At 41.1% G+C, this 16123-nt stretch overlaps 2 protein-coding genes across 3 annotated transcripts in view; one reads left to right on the top strand and one right to left on the bottom strand.

Annotated features, from left to right (window-relative positions):
• rbks (ribokinase) overlaps positions 1–1175 on the top strand; it is a 63812-nt gene extending 62637 nt beyond the window's left edge. For both annotated transcript variants that reach the window (XM_024429684.2, XM_024429683.2), the window contains one exon: positions 908–1175. In XM_024429684.2, coding sequence (XP_024285452.1) covers positions 908–1081 — 174 coding nt within the window. In that variant the 3' untranslated portion in view covers positions 1082–1175. The remainder of the gene's footprint in view (positions 1–907) is intronic.
• On the bottom strand, positions 1168–4299 carry mrpl33 (mitochondrial ribosomal protein L33). The gene is made up of 4 exons (XM_024429685.2): positions 4171–4299; positions 3766–3784; positions 3368–3474; positions 1168–2797 (listed from the first exon to the last, which is right to left on the bottom strand). The coding sequence occupies exons 1-4, from the start codon at positions 4190–4192 to the stop codon at positions 2748–2750; spliced, it is 198 nt and encodes a 65-aa protein (XP_024285453.1). The 5' UTR covers positions 4193–4299; the 3' UTR covers positions 1168–2747.
• Between the last annotated feature and the right edge of the window lie 11824 nt (positions 4300–16123).

The raw sequence follows: 16123 nt of genomic DNA, 5'->3' as shown, positions 1-16123 counted from the left end.
CCCCCACATTTGTTTTTATATACGATAGCCATTTGAAAATGTAAGCTAAATATTCTTCATTTCTGCAATATGCAAGTGAATACATCGGTCTTGTCGTCTTATCTTCAGTTGTTCATAACAAAACGGGGAGTCTCACACTGGCTAAGTGGAAGTGTTAATACATTTGTTTGTCATAAAGGGTGAGTATTAGGCCATTTCAGACTAATGGCGGAGGCATTTCAACTGACAGTGGGGAGCCTTGTTCAAAAAGCTACAATTGACAAGTGTCATAGCACCCCCTAATGTTGCCAACAGTTGGTCAGATAGTTAAATAACATCTCTAGTCTTAGTTCCTCTTGATTACTTTTTCCAAGTTTCATGAGGAATTAAGTCATAGATTCCTTTATTTGCTTACATTAAATTAATCTCTATTTTTGCATTTAAGCCTCAGATTTGTATTTGTCCACTTTGACAGTGTGTGTGCGTCTCCATCGCTCCTATGACAGGTAGCCTAGTGGTTAGAGCGATGGGCCAGTAACCGAAAGGTTGCTGGATTGAATCCCCAAGCTGACAAGGTAAAAATCTGCCGTTCTGCCCCTGAGCAAGGCAGTTAACCCACTGTTCCCCAGGTGCTGAAGACGTGGATGTCGATTATGGCAGCCCCCCGCACCTCTTTGATTCAGAGGCGTTAGGTTAAATGCGGTTGAATGCATTCAGTTGTACAACTAGGTATCCCCCCTTTCCACTTACATTCAATTCTAAATGAAGGAATTAATGAGTTCTCGCAGGAAGGTCATTGTTGTTCACAGAAAGTATTTTGTCCTTTCAAAAAAAAACTCATTAGCCTACATTTCAATTGAATTGTTGACACATTCAGTGCGTGTTTGTTTTGCTATGTGAGTAGTAACGACTGTTTGTCTCTTTTCAGGGAGCTGGAGACAGTTTCATTGGTGCCCTGGCCTTCTACATGGCTCACTTCCCTACAATGTCCCTGGAAGAGATGGCCAGGAGAGCCAATCAGGTGGCAGGAGTGAGTGTACAGACAATTGGGACACAGGCGTCTTATCCCTCTAAAAAGGACCTACCCACAGACCTTTTCTAGAGAAGACAGCAACTTTTACGCTAAATGGCCACTGTGAGCCTGAACTATCTAAAACACTGTGCCAAGTAATTAAACAACTATGTAAATAACTTAATGCAATGATGACCATTGTCCTTTATTAATCTGCCATACCTGTATTGTCATATACATTTTTTTTAAATATTTAAATGTGTCCAATAATGAGGTTTAAATACTTTTAATACATTTTGTTTCATACTAGTGTTCCACAAACTCATCATTGAAACAATTTCACTCACTGTTTTTCATAAGCTTTGACAAAATCAACAAATGTCAAACACATTTAAGAGGGAAAATACAACTTGAATCATTTCAATTTTTATTCTGACCTACAATAAGGATACAAATAATTTACATGTCTGAAAAACTAGTGAAAAAGTTAACACCAAACCCAGACTAGTTTGTCTAGACAAAAAAAAGTATTCTGTACTGAATTACCATCATGTTGTAAAAGCTTATGATCATTCAGCGTGAAACACAAGTGAACAGTTGTCCTTCTTTCATGTTTCCATTATTTCTTAATGGCAGATATGATACTCTTGCAGAACAAAGATTATAAATGCAATGTGCTACATTAGAGAAATAACATACAAGTGGCAAAAACATGAAACAAGCTACTTCTTACTTATTGAGAAATAATTGTCTCAATAGCTAGGTTTCCATCCAATTGGCAAGATATTCATGCAAATATTCAAAAATATGCACATTTTCCCACCAGAGATGTTTCCATCAAATTGACTTGTTGCGGATAAAAGGCTGTGCGTGATGACGTGCACATGAAAATATATTTTGCAGTTAAATTCCCATGTACCAAATAAAAAATACAAGTGAAATGTGTTTCCATCACAACAAATGTTGCGTTATATAGCAAACGCGCCCGCTCTGGTCTTTGCATGTGTGCTCTAGCCAACAGCTCGCAGACACAGTGTGGGTCGGCTACCTACAGGACATGATCTGATTGTTATGGATAAGATGGAGATTAGTCAAACGGCAGCCGATCATCATGTTAACAGAATAAGACCCTCTATGTATTGGAAAGGAGCATTAAGCTCATCACTGTGCACTTTTTCCACCCTGTGAAGTTCACAACTTATTTAATCTGTAGCCAATTGCATGCTTTCCCAAGTCGTAGTGGGGAGAACCACACAACATATCATGACTCCCAAGTTTACTATGATATGATGGTTATTATATCAATATTTGCACATAAAAGGGTTTCCACTGCCACTTCTCACAATTTAAATATTGATATAATAACCATCATATCGAAGTAAACTTGGGAGTCATGATATGTTGTGTGGTTCGCCCACTACGACATGTATTCTGTCGTCGACCTTTGGAAAGTTTACTGACAAATTTGCTGGTTCCATCAGGCCTGTCGTGAAATTTCTATCCGACATGTACTGTACTCACAAAATGTTGGATGGAAACCTGGTTATTGATGTGAATGGAAACAGAACTACTTGAGGTTTTGACACCGCTTGGTTCATCCCAAATGTTTACAATGAGTTGATGTGGCCCATGAATAGTCCAATATGAACTCCTTAGCTCTTCTCGCGAATGACGGTCGACACATTTTAGACAATGTCAGTGAAATCATCTGATTAGATGTTGGAGATTCAAAAGTCTCGTTCTTTGCCGTTCATGGTTAAATCGACCTGATCTTCTTCTTTTCGTGAAAGAGGACGTGTTTGTTTACTGCAAAGACAGAAATACAATTCTGAAGTGGGTGCACAATGAACAGCTATGTGCAAAGTGTAGGTTTATCAGGTAAGCATTGCAAACCAATTAAAATAATTGTGAGGGTATCATTTAAGCAGGGGCAAATGACTAGGCCTACATAGTATATGATTTGAATTATCTCAAACACAAATGTTACCTGATATAAGCTGAATATTAAATCACTCATTATAGACAGTAGGACAGCAAAATGCCACTATTGGTTCTTTGTGTACGATGATGTCATATGGCTCGTCTACGTTAAAGCCACACTGGCTGTCTGAAATTTTCTGTAAAAAAACACTTGCGTCCCCTGTCCATGTTTCCTTAGGCTAATTCCTCTCAGCTCATTGGAGGAGGTCCGAATGAGGACCAATGAGCTTTGAGAGAAACAAAGATGGCGAAAGCAAGGACTTGGCTGCAAGTAACGTTTACAGACACAGCCCTTGTGAGAGGCCAGTGTCCACTTGGCATCAGTGATAACTCCCTGAGAGCGAGTGTAATAGTTTGCTTCCACACAATGCTAATCAGAGAGGGTTTGTAGTTTACCAAAAGGGTCATTTTTTCGCAGCACCAGTTTATCGCGTAGTCGGTTTCTCTTGGTGTTGAAGCAGTAACCTGTCCCAGCAGCACTCACCATTTGCACTAGGACAGTCCTGTAACAAAGGCAATGGTTACTTTGTGATAACACATGTTATAGGCCACAATAATTATGAAAAATATATACTACATGCTCATTGCTATTTCTTGGGTCACTTTTATCAAAGAGCAGATTGAGGATAATATTACAGCAAACAGTTCAGAGAAAGACATCAAACCTAAATTCCAATTTCTACTGTATGAAGCTTTTACTAGGAAGTAGCTTAGCTGAGGATATAATAAAATGGTACATGAAGTAGGACGTCTATACACAAATTATGAGCTGGAGAATGAAATCATTTACTTACTTTGACTTGGCCTTGGCCACTGTGTGTATGGAAGAGATCAGATAATGAAATCAGATTGGCAAGATCATAACTCCCTTAGGTAGCTAGCTAGCTTTCGGTTTAACTAACTAGTTAATTAGTAGAACACTTGCCATGGCTAGCTAGCTTAGCTTCTGATTGTGCAAGCTAACGATAGTCAATACCACATCTCCATCTATAAAACATTGTTTCAGAATGTAGCTAACTACTTGATCTAGCTAACGTTAGTTAACAAATGACATGCTGACTTCAATGCTACTAGCCAGTGAATCATAGCTAGCTAAAATCGGCTAACCAAAGACATGCATAGAGCCAGCCAATTCTATATTTCGCCATACAACTTAGTGAAAAACTACAATATACAGCAACGTATTCAATCATACTCACGATTTACAGCAGTGAGGAACATACTTAATAGAGTATTACAACAGCTAGCTAGTTTAGGGTAAGTCACATTGAAATACCAAAGCACAACTTCCGGGTTAATGCCGTTGTCATTCGGGTCATTAACCCTTTCATGCCCCTGAGCTATTTGTTTTTTCTGCACCTATTAAATAATTGGAGTATCTACTATTAGAAGCATATATATATATATATATATATATATTGTTAAATTATTGTTATAATTGTTAAATGGAAGAGATAAACCAGGTCTACTAAGTTGTATTATTATGCGATTAAGAGCCACATATTGTTATCGTATTGCATCTAATTATTTGGCAACCAATTACATTCCAGCCAGCACCCTAAATAGCGCAAGAGCAAGGCTACAGTGATCAAAGAATGGCCCAATATGTACATAACATACTCAATGAATGAGTACATCTTTTGTAACGTTGTATTTTGATAATGTGTTTTAGGTACACTTTTCTCATATAGATAGTCAAGTAGTAAAAAATAATAATAACTTTCCAGTTTCAACGTAGTGCATGCACATCAATTCAACAGACACCATAACAGATGGGGAAAGATAAGTAAATCAACAAGGAAAACCTCAAAACACAAAAACAAATGAAAAGATTGAACCTAGCAACCAGATAGACACCGGTTCAAGAGGGCAAGAACGATACCACACCGGCAAGCTGAAAACACATTCTCTAACCCTAGCCGTTCAGGAAATGAACAGGGACGTAACATTGTTGGATATAACCTATTGTCGTAAGCAGGCAGACGGGCAGGCAGGCAGGGAGCAGCTGTCAGGAAGTGTGTGGAGGAGAAACCTGCGTCACCAGAGGGATAATTCAGACCACCAGCCTCAGCATCACCACCAGCAGTAGCACCAGCACCTCCACCCACTCAACAATCAACACACTCCAGCAGCCCACAGCCTCTAAGGAGGTTAAATAAGCATCACTCTCCCCTCCCTGGCTGGAGAGATCAGACTACTGCCATGGTGGCCCAGTGACTGACTGACTGGTAGTGATGGCAGACTTATAGACAGAAGAAGCAGGTCAGCTTGCTGCAGTCAAATGGCAAATGGTGCCAAAATTAGCTAATACAAAGAAATCTGCTGATACAGGACATATTGGGGTGTAGAAATGAGACAACTTGTATGCCAACTACATCAGCTCCAGAATGGTCTAAACTAGGATACTTGGATTTTTACAAGACATACCTAAGCTTTACTATTAGTCCATGAGGCAGGGGTGTTGGTCGATATATGAATTCATTTGATTTATTAACTCACACACACATAAATGCTCACATGCGCGCAAACACACACACACACACAAACCACATAATTAAATAGAACACTGAGATGTCTGCCCCCAAACCATCTCAGCTATCTCTTTATCAGCTATTTCACATCAGCTTGGCTGACCTAACAACCGTATCCGAGGAAGTGAGACGACTCATACGCACACAGACAGTCACAGACACCCCACACTGTGTGGCTGTCACTCCCCAGCTTGCATCAGCACTTTCCCCCTCTCCCTTACTGTACATGCAATAGGGAATGCTACAAAAAGGTGAGCTCAGACCAGCCAAATGCTGAATGCACTTGTCCTTTTTTAGTGTCACCGAGAGGCCTCAGGTGAGATTGGAAAGGCCTCTTGCAAACCAATAGAATGTGATGATATAGTGAGTGTGATGTGGTTTAAGCTTTTGTCACTTCTGAACAAAGAGCCTGTCATTTCAAAAGGTCATTTTAGAGAGAGCGCTCCAAAGTGCAGCAATGACGGGCATTTCTACTATTAGATGATGTGCTTTGCACAATGGTTAGAAATAGGTGTTGTAACAGCAGCAGGGGTTAGATGACAGCATAGGAACAACAGGTTGCCGCACAATATACATTACGACGAAAGCCGTATCTCTCTGCTTAGTCGGTCATTAATTGAATGGGCCGTGATGTCACACACGGCTGTACATCCGGTCGCCATGGTTACACCAATTGAGCGAGCCCTGAGATGTTGAGTCTTATAATCGAATCCTCTGTACGCAACAGGTCAGTGGATTTGAGCTGAGAGGCTTATTTTAGGAGCCCTCTCGGTCTTGTTTTCCAGGAGAAGATACCTAACTGGTTTTATAATCATTTGAAAATAGCGCTGGTGGACGAGCAAAGAACATTCAAGACAATTATCACAAATTGCAGTTTGCCATGTTGTTGGCCCATCCAGTTGAATGGACAGGGTGATGGTGGGTGATTCAGAGCATTTGTTCCTGAATACAATTGTTGTACTTATAGTCTTATCACACAAGCATTTGAATATGTAACCTAGTTATTATAACAGTTATTGCAGAACCAAACATTTATGTACAGTATTAGGCTTTATTCATAGTCATGCAAGGTCATGTACTGTACATTTACAGATAGTTATAGGTTATATACAATGAACAAACATATACATGCAACATGTTGGTCCCATGTTAAAGTGTTGGTCCCATGTTTCATGGGCTGAAATAAAAGATCCCAGAAATGTTCCATACGCACAGAAAGCTTATTTCTCTCAAATGTTGTGCACAAATGTGTTTACATCCTTGTTAGTGAGCATTTCTCTTTTGGCAAGATAATCCAATCACCTGACAGGTGTGGCATATCAATAAGCTGATTAAAAAGCATGATCATTACACAGGTGCACCTTGTGCTGGGGACAATAAAAGGCCACTCTAAAATGTGCAGTTTTGTCACACAACACAATGCCACAGATGTCTATAGTTTTGAGGGAGCTTGCAATTGGCATACTGACTGCAGGAATGTCCACCAGAGCTGTTGCCAGATAATTTAATGTTAATTTCTCTACTGTAAGCCGCCTCCAACATCATTTTAGAGAATTTGGCAGTAGGTCCAACCGGTCTCCCGGTTTGCTGATGTCAACGTTGTGAACAGAGTGCCCCCTGGTGGCGGTAGGGTTCTGGTATGGGCAGGTATAATCTACGGACAACGAACACAATTGCATTTTATCAATGGCAATTTTCATGCACAGAAATACCGTGACGAGACCATGAGGCCCATTGTGAGGCCCATTTCTTTTAAGGTATCTGTGACCAACAGATGCATAAATATATTCCCAGTCATGTGAAATCCATAGATTAGGCCCTAATGAATTGATGTCAATTGACTGATTTCCTCATATGACCAGAAACTCAGTAAAATCTTTGAAATTTGTTGCATGTTGCGTTTCCATTTTTGTTTAGTAAATAAGCATGGTCCTGCCACAAGGGGGGAAGTGGAAGAATGACATTTTGAAAGAAAGCATAAATTGTTGAATAACTAAAGCAAGTGCATCTGTTCCATGTATAACATGCATCGATTTCTCCATCTCCAATCGGATTCAAGTCCAGATGTTACCCTCAAAACATTCAATCATCAATTGATGTTCCAGTTAACCACCGCACAGATGTGTGGGGTCTTCTTTTAAAATCAAACTCTGTCTTTCTCTTTGAGGAAAGGGGTATGGTCTTGCTTATGTATATAGTGGTCCTAATAAGTGGTTATGGATGCATCCCAAATGGTACCCTATTTCAGATATGGGGGATTCTACAGAAATGTTGAAAATTGCATTCTTAACAAAATCAGTTAAGTCTCCAAACTTAGGACATTTATTTACATCATGATATGTTCTAACTCAATCCAAGGCAATAACAAAATGTAACATTAAAATACTGTAGAATGAATGTGCCTTCAGCCACAACCCTACAAATATCACCAGGTGATGGGATTGCACCCCTCTCCAACTTGGTGAATAGTCTGTCTGCCAGCATTTTACAGAAATGTCAGCGAGTAAAGTAAAGTATTTTTTAGAAGTGTCACAACTGAACATATAATATATCAAGAAATATGTAAAGTAAGGTTTTGGGACTAGAAGATATGTTTGCTGGGATGTACAATACATCTGTCCAAATAAAAGATAACCAGCCGTATGGCTATGGGGTGGCAGGTAAGAGCGTTGGGCCAGTAACTGAAAGGTCACTGGTTCGAATATCCAAGCCCCAAGGTGAGAAAAAATGTGTCCATGTGCCAGGCACTTAACCCTAATTGCTCCTGTAATTTAATTTTTTATTTTATTTAACTAGGCAGGTCAGTTCAGAACACATTCTTATTTACAATGACAGCCTATTTACAATGACAACCCAGGGAACAGTGGGTTAACTGCCTTGTTCAGGGGCAGAACAACAGATGTTTACCTTGTCAGCTCGGGATTCGATCCAGAAACCTTTCGGTTACTGGCCCAACGCTCTAACTACTGGGCTATCTGCCACCCCAAAATGTGTCCACAATGGACTTTGTTTCCAAAGCAAGGATGAGGAAGATGCTCTGGATAAGAGTGTCTGCTAAATGATGTAAATATAAATATGTTAGCTATAGCTAAGTCCAAAATTAGTCAAAATTGTCCAACCCGAAAACAATTGACACCATAGAGGTCTCATCTTTGTATTTTTGTATTTGTGCCATTAAGGCGTCTGTGATAGCATGGGTAGCTCCATTGAGGCTAGCTCCATTTGAAAGTTGCATGCACCATGCTTTACCAGCTGAGCTACAGAGGACCACCATGTGGGTAGTGGACAAGTGCACACTTCAGGAAATAGTGTAGAGTATTAATTAATATGCATAGCCAGCCGGGGGGCTCCAAGAACCCAAACATTGACATCTATTTGGCCAAAACATAGACCGCGATAATGTGCTCTACTGTACTCTACTGTACAGTGCTCTATTGTACTGTACTGTACTCTACTGTACAGTGCTCTATTGACTGTGCTATTCTGTACTCTACTGTACTGTGCTCTACTCTACTGTATAATAATATACTGTACTGTGCTCTACTGTTCTCTACTATACTGTGCTCTACTGTACTGTGCTCTACTCTACTCTACTCTACTGTACTGTACTCTACTGTAATGTACTGTACTCTACTGTACTGTGCTCTACTGTACTGTACTGTACTCTACTGTGCTCTACTCTACTCTACTGTACTGTGCTCTACTGTACTGTACTGTACTGTACTATACTGTACTGTACTGTACTGTACTGTACTCTACTATACTGTGCTCTACTGTACTGTACTGTACTCTACTGTGCTCTACTGTACTGTACTGTGCTCTACTGTACTGTACTCTACTATACTGTGCTCTACTTTAATGTGCTCTACTCTACTGTGCTCTACTGTACTGTGCTCTACTGTATTGTGCTCTACTGTACTGTGCTCTACTGTACTGTACTGTACTCTACAAATTATAATTATTTTCCAACCCCCAATTTGCACCACTTCTGAAGAATGAGCCATATAGTGCAATACTTTTGACCAGGGCCCAAAAGGCTCTGGTCAAAACTAGTGCACTATATGGGGGCCCAGTAGGGAGCCCAGTAGAGCTCTGGTGAAAGGTAGTGCACTAAATAGTGAATTGGGTGCCATTTAGGACATATTTGTGGTTAAATCAATGGAGAGACGGTGTGTTCTTCTTCCTCCATCTGTTCGGTGTCATCTCTGAGGGCTCTCTGTTCCATGACGCAGAGACCGAGTGGGAGTGGACGGCCTTCTGCTCCCTGAGAGGGCTGAGTGGGCCGCCGCAATCCGCTGCTGCCTACAGCCTACAAGCCAGGGAGGGAAAAGGGGGAGAGAGAGCGGGGAGGGTGGGAGGGTGGAGGCGGTGGGTGGCAGGGGGGGGAACAGAAGAGAGGGAGGGAGAGAAAGGAAGAGAGCGATATGAAGTACAGTAGAGAGAGAGAGAGATACAAACTCAGCAGGGAAGAGGGAAAGAGAGAAGGAGGAAAGAGGGGGGGTGATTCATGATTAAGGGGGAATTTAGGGTTGAGAGAAAAAGGGGAAGATACACTGTAAGTAGGTGGATGGGACTGAGATAATGAACAAAGGAAACAAGAGTAGTAGGGCTTTAAAATATTTCTTGCTGAATAACCAAATCTTTCAAGCCCTTGCTGGCCTTTTGTGGCCATGCTAACCTTACAGTCATCTTACATAAACCTAAATGGACTAACAGGGTCTCCAAAGCAACTGGACAAACCTTTATATTAAACTCAGCCTCCAGCATCCCTCCATCCCTCTGCACCTCGCTTCAGCGACTATCTTTAGTACCTCGGACCCTCCCCTGACAGTACGAGAGCTATTTTGCTATTTGCTAAATTCAGCGCTGATGTAACGAGTGACACCTTCTGTTTCCATGCGACTGGTCGCCTAGCAACCCGGCTATTATGCCAATGGCAATGTTATGCAGGAAGTAGCACCCTGAGCCCCCTGCCTCCATTGATCTCGGCAGGCATTAGTCAGCCAGTCAGTGGGGTTCGTCTGCATGAGCTGAGGCGTCCTTCCGCTCAGTGAGGGCTGCACCACTCTTTTCACACTGTACACTGTATCGTATCCTCTCTCTCTCTCCTTACTTCCTTTGCTCTTTCCCTCTTCCCTCTTGCTTTTTAAAATCGTTATATCTCTACTGTGTATCCCATCTGTCTTTCTCCCTTCTGTCTCTCTCTGTCTCTCTCTGTCTCTCTCTCGTGGAGAGAAAAGTAAAGATGTAAAAGGTTCTTTGGAATGTTTTTCTCTTTCTCATAATATAAAATGGTTTCAGTGGGACCTTATGTCCTATGAATGCCATGTACCCATTTATTGGACTTGTTCTATGACTTGAAACATTGTGGAGACATCTTTCAAAATCGTATAATAAGTTGTTAGGAAGAGTGAAAACCTGCATTGCTATCACAAATGCGGAGGGCATTTAAAAAAAAAGTTTTTAGAACTCTTAATCAAAGCTTGAACACATTGACGTTTGCCCAATAACAATACTGAGAAACACAGTATTCAAAGTTATGTTAACGATGACATTTCATTAATTGTCTCATACCGCAAAACATTTATGCAGTTCTATGATTGCACTTACATGCCAACATGGTGAACTTGTTTTAAAGGTCCAATGCAGCCATTCTTATCTCAATATCAAATCCTTTCTGGATAAGAATTAAGTACCTTACTGTGATAGTTTTCCATGAAAAAAGTTGAAAAGAAACAAAAATAGCTTCATAACAAGAGCAATTTCTCAAGCAAAAATTTTGAAAATGAGCTGTTATTGGCAGAGAGGTTTGGAACTCTTCTTCTTATTGGTCTATTAACAAATGTACTGCATGGTGATGTCACCATTGAAAGCCAAACCTCCTTCCAATCAAACAGCTCTTACACTAAAAGTACATTATCATAATGTTCACAGTTTCACAGTATTATTCCAACCTCATAGTGTGGAAATATATATAAAACACAAAGAAATCACGTTTTTTGACTGCTCTGGACCTTTAATGCCGATTGATGCAATACTTTGCTGCCATCTATTGATTCTGAAAGGAAATTGTCTACCCTCATCTACCCTCATTTTGTTGAGATCTCTTTCCCAACAATGCGATAATACTAATAATATAGAAAATAGAATAAAACGTTTCTAAAAACCACACAAGAACTACGATGTGAGTTAGAAACATGAGAATGCAAGTATATACAGGTCAGTGCCAGTACCTTACACATAAAAAGTGACTGGCATGAGGAATATATAAATACTTATGCTAATATAATAATGGTAATATATGTAAACAGGAGTAATAGTGACCAGTAGCAGAACAAGTAGATAAATACGAATGGTAATGACAATCAATAATCAATGGACAGCAGCGTAATGGAGTAACACATATAATCAATAATAATTTTAGCAGTGGCGTAGGTTGTCTGAGTGGGTAGAGACATGTGGATGGGCCTAGAGTCAGTGGGGATAGTCTGTTAGAGAGGGAGAGCAGTAGTTGTAAGCAATTTAACAGTCTTACGGCCAGGGGATAGAAGCTGTTTAGGAGTCTGTTGTCTGAGCCATGATGCACCGGAACCGCCTGCCAGATGGGAGCATGGAGAACAGTCCATGTCTCAGGTGGCTGGAGTCTTGGGAAATTTTTTGGGCCTTTCTCAATCACCGCCTGGCATGTATTGTCCTGGATAGCTGGGAGCTCACTCCAAGTGATGTGCTGGGCCGTAAGCATCACCTTCTGTAGGGCCTTCTGGTCGAAGGGTGGTGTAGTTGCCGTACCAGACGGTGATACAACCAGACAGGATGCTCTCAATGGTGCATCTGTAAATGTTCCCTGAGGATCTGAGGGGCTATTCCAAATATTTTCAGCCTCCTGAGAGAGAAGAGGCGTTGCTTCTTCATGACTGTTCTTGTGTGAGAGGACCATGTTAAGTCCTCAGTGATGTGGACACCAAGGATCTTGAAGCAATTGCACCCCCCCCCAAACTTACAGTTCTCTGACCTCCTCCTTGTAGGCTGTCTCATCGCCATTGGTGATCAGGCCTACTACTATTGTGTCGTCAACAAACTTGATGATGGAGTTGGAGTTGTGGTTATACAGGAGGGTGCTAGGCACACACCCCTGCGGGGCGCCCATGTTGAGGGTCAGCATGGCAGAGGTGTTGTTGCCCACTCTATCCACCTGAGGTCAGCCCGTCAGAAAGTCCAGGATCCAGTTGCAGAGGGAGGGGTTCAGTCCCAGGGTCCAAGCTTGGTGACGAGTTTGGAGGGCACTATGGTGTTGAACGCTGAGCTGTAGTCGATGAACAGCATTCTCACAAAGGTATTCCTCTTGTCCAAGTGGGAAAGGGCAGTGTAGATTGCGTTAGAGATGGCATCATCTGTAGATCTGTTGGAGTGGTATGCAAATTGGAGTGGGTCTAGGGTGTCTGGGATGATGGAGGTGATGTGTGCCATGACCATTCTTTCAAAGCACTTCATGATTAGAGATGTTAGTGCTACAGGGTGGTAGTCATTGTGGCAGGTAGCCTTTGAGTTCTTTGGAACTGGAATGATGGTGGTCAGTTTGAGACATGTGGAGATTACAGACTGGGACAACGAGAGGTTGAAAATGACCGTGAAGATGCCTGTCAGCTGTTTTTAAACAGGAAGCAGGAGTATAGAGACATGATCTGATTTGCCAAAGTGGGGACGAGGGGAGGGCCTTGTATGCTTCCTTTGGGTTGAGTAACTGTGGTTTAGGACTTTATTGCCCCTAGTGGTGAAGGAGACGTGTTGATAGAAGTTGGGCATCGTGTGTCTTAGTGACCCATAATTGAAATCAACGGCAACAAGAAATGCAGCCTTCCAGGTGCATGGTTTCCTTGTACAGTTCATTAAGTGCCATCTTGTTGTTGTTGTTGTCCTGATATACAGCAGTCATGATAACTAATGAAAACTCTCCCGGGAGGTAAAAGGGTCGACCGTCAGTATTCCAAGACGGGTGAACAATAGGTTTAGATTTCCACTACGCTTGAGTCTACACACCATCTGTTGTTGATGAAGAGACATACCTCTCCTCCTCTGAATTTCCCTAAATCCAATTACCTGTCCATTCAGAGAATGAAGAATCGACCCTTTTACCTCCCGAGAGAGTTCTAATCTGTTATCGTGACTGCTGTATATGAGGACAACAACAACAACAACAACAAGCTGGCACTTAACGAACTGTACAAGGAAACCATGCACCCGGAGGCTGCATTTCTTGTTGCCGTTGATTTCAATGATGTGTCACTAAGACACGTGATGGATAGCCATATCGGGTATCTTGTCCAAAACCATGTTTCAGAAAAAATGATGATCTCAAAATGATAAGAGTCCCGGTCATCCATCTTATTATTGGCCAATAGAATGGAGGGAAGGGGTTCCCTTCACCTTAGTCTCAACAGGACGCCCGATCTCTTGCCTCTTTTTTGCCGGCGTTTCCTCTTGGGTAGCCCGAAGATTGGATTGGAGGTACCTTAAGAGCCCAGGGCTGAAGAGTCGAAGTCAAAGTTGAAGCTGAAATTGAGGTGAGTAACTGCCGATCTGATGTTTAAACTTTTTGTTGATTATAAGAAATAATAGTGGATACATTTTGTGCAAAAAAAGTTTTTAAAAACTGCAAAATAATCCCAAAATAGCCAAGTTGGGTCGGCGCTCTCAAGATGGTAGCCATACAGTACGGTGCCATCTTAATTCACACACGTTTGTGTGTGTGTGTGCATGTACTCTACATGCATGTGTCCGTGTGTCTGTGTGCTGCAACTCCCAGAGGAGACCACTAACCTGTATTCCATCGTACCATCAAAGAGGAGGTCATACTGATCTGGTAAACACACACACATACAAACAGTACAAAGAAATAGTATTGGCCAATCACTCATCAGTTCCTGGGCCATGGGAAGGGATGGTGAAAGCATGCTTATACTTGATTTGTGAAGAATTCTGGGATGTGACTCAAGGTTCCCAAATGCCACTGGACATGACATGCACCACAACTTTTTCACAAATTCCACTTATATGGAATAAAGTTTAAATACAGTTTATAAGGTTAGAACAGGATAATGCTGATAATGGGGAAAATGGTGCCTCCTGAACAAAAACAGATACATCAAGTTACAGGTGATGTAGTATAGTATATGTTGGAATGTTCTGATTCATAAGAATGTATTTGTGTGTCTAGGCTATAATCAGAATCACCTTTATTTACCAAGTATATTTACGACCACGAATTTGACCTGGTGAAATATTGCACAATAAACATAATATACAGACAGAATATATAGACAAAGATTTTACTCATAATCCATGTACATTTAAACATTTACACATACACACAATTGTATTTGATTCTCATACACAGAGTTGCAATCTTTATCCACAAATATAATAATAGAATATAATAAGGACTTTACTAAAGGGACTTTACTAGAATTACTTTACCGTGGTTGGAAAAGCAGTACTAGTATTTTTGAAGTTAGTTTCCCCTATGATTTCATGAGGTAAGGATGATCATCATCACCTGACCCACATACCCTCAGTCATACATATTATTTCTGTTATTTTGGGGGGAACAGTTAGTAGATCAGCCACGCACACCCTCAGGCCAAGATGAGTTCACTTCCTCTGATGTCAGATACTGTCATTGCACACAGTGTCCTAAAAAATGCAAGGTCTAGTTTAGGCCAATATCAATAGGCATTGTGAGACTGGTATAGAGGGCATTGGGTATCTGTTTGACAAAGTGGGTATCTAGCATTTGGAAGCTTTAAAAAGTGGATATGATATCTGGAAGTGTTAAGATACTTATTTTGGCATCTGATGGAAGGTAAAGTGGATATTTGATATCCTAGGACATTCAGCTTTACAAATACGTATATATTCCATTGTTGTAAGCCTACTCATTTGCTCAGTATTTCACCATGGGAAAATACTTAATCTTGATATGAAATGTAATACTTTTCAAGCCTGATGTTGAGGAGCGTATTCAAAATCTGTATTTGACTATTTTGCTTCCTGTAAGTCCACAGTCTCCACCACACTGCCTTTGGCCGAGTCCACTATTGTGTAAACAATCATACTTCTCTGTGGACAGAGAGCGTGAGAGCGGCATTGCGTAAGTCTGCCTGTTATTGAAATGTGAGTGAGAAAATAGCATCCAGGCTTTCTAAAAGCAGACTCTTTCCAACGCAGATGGCCCACGCTTTCCGCCTGTGGGTCAGTGGGCAAGGGTGGAGAGAAGTGGACGTGACAGAAATTACACCAAGGTGAGGTCAGGCCGAGTCTTTGTCATCAGCTATTTTAGCACTGTCAAACAAAACTGATGAGAGCGAAGGAGGAAAGTGTTGACATCATCATTCCGTGTGTTCCTGCCATTTGCCCCGTATTCTTCAGATTTGACAATGATCTGTGCAACATGCCTTTTGAATAACACTTGCTTGTTCTAAAAGAGATGTTTGTTGTGCTTATACAGCCATACAGTTTAAGGTTATGTCAAGCATAGGGTACCTCTGGGAACACACTGGTTGAATCAACGTTGTTTCCAAGTCATTTCAATGAAATTACGAATGAAAATGTATGTACTCACTAC

Source organism: Oncorhynchus tshawytscha, linkage group LG08, assembly GCF_018296145.1.
Source record: "Oncorhynchus tshawytscha isolate Ot180627B linkage group LG08, Otsh_v2.0, whole genome shotgun sequence".
NCBI classification, from domain to species: Eukaryota; Metazoa; Chordata; class Actinopteri; order Salmoniformes; family Salmonidae; genus Oncorhynchus; species Oncorhynchus tshawytscha.
This window is presented reverse-complemented; position numbering and strand designations above follow the sequence as displayed.

What these genes read in the sequence shown, in the direction of transcription:
- mrpl33 (XM_024429685.2), bottom strand. Translation starts at nt 4,192, where the DNA reads ATGTTCCTCACTGCTGTAAATC. An exon ending in GCGAAAAAATGACCCTTTTG is followed by an intron (nt 2,798 to 3,367) that starts GTAAACTACAAA and finishes CTGTCTTTGCAG; the next exon opens with TAAACAAACACGTCCTCTTT.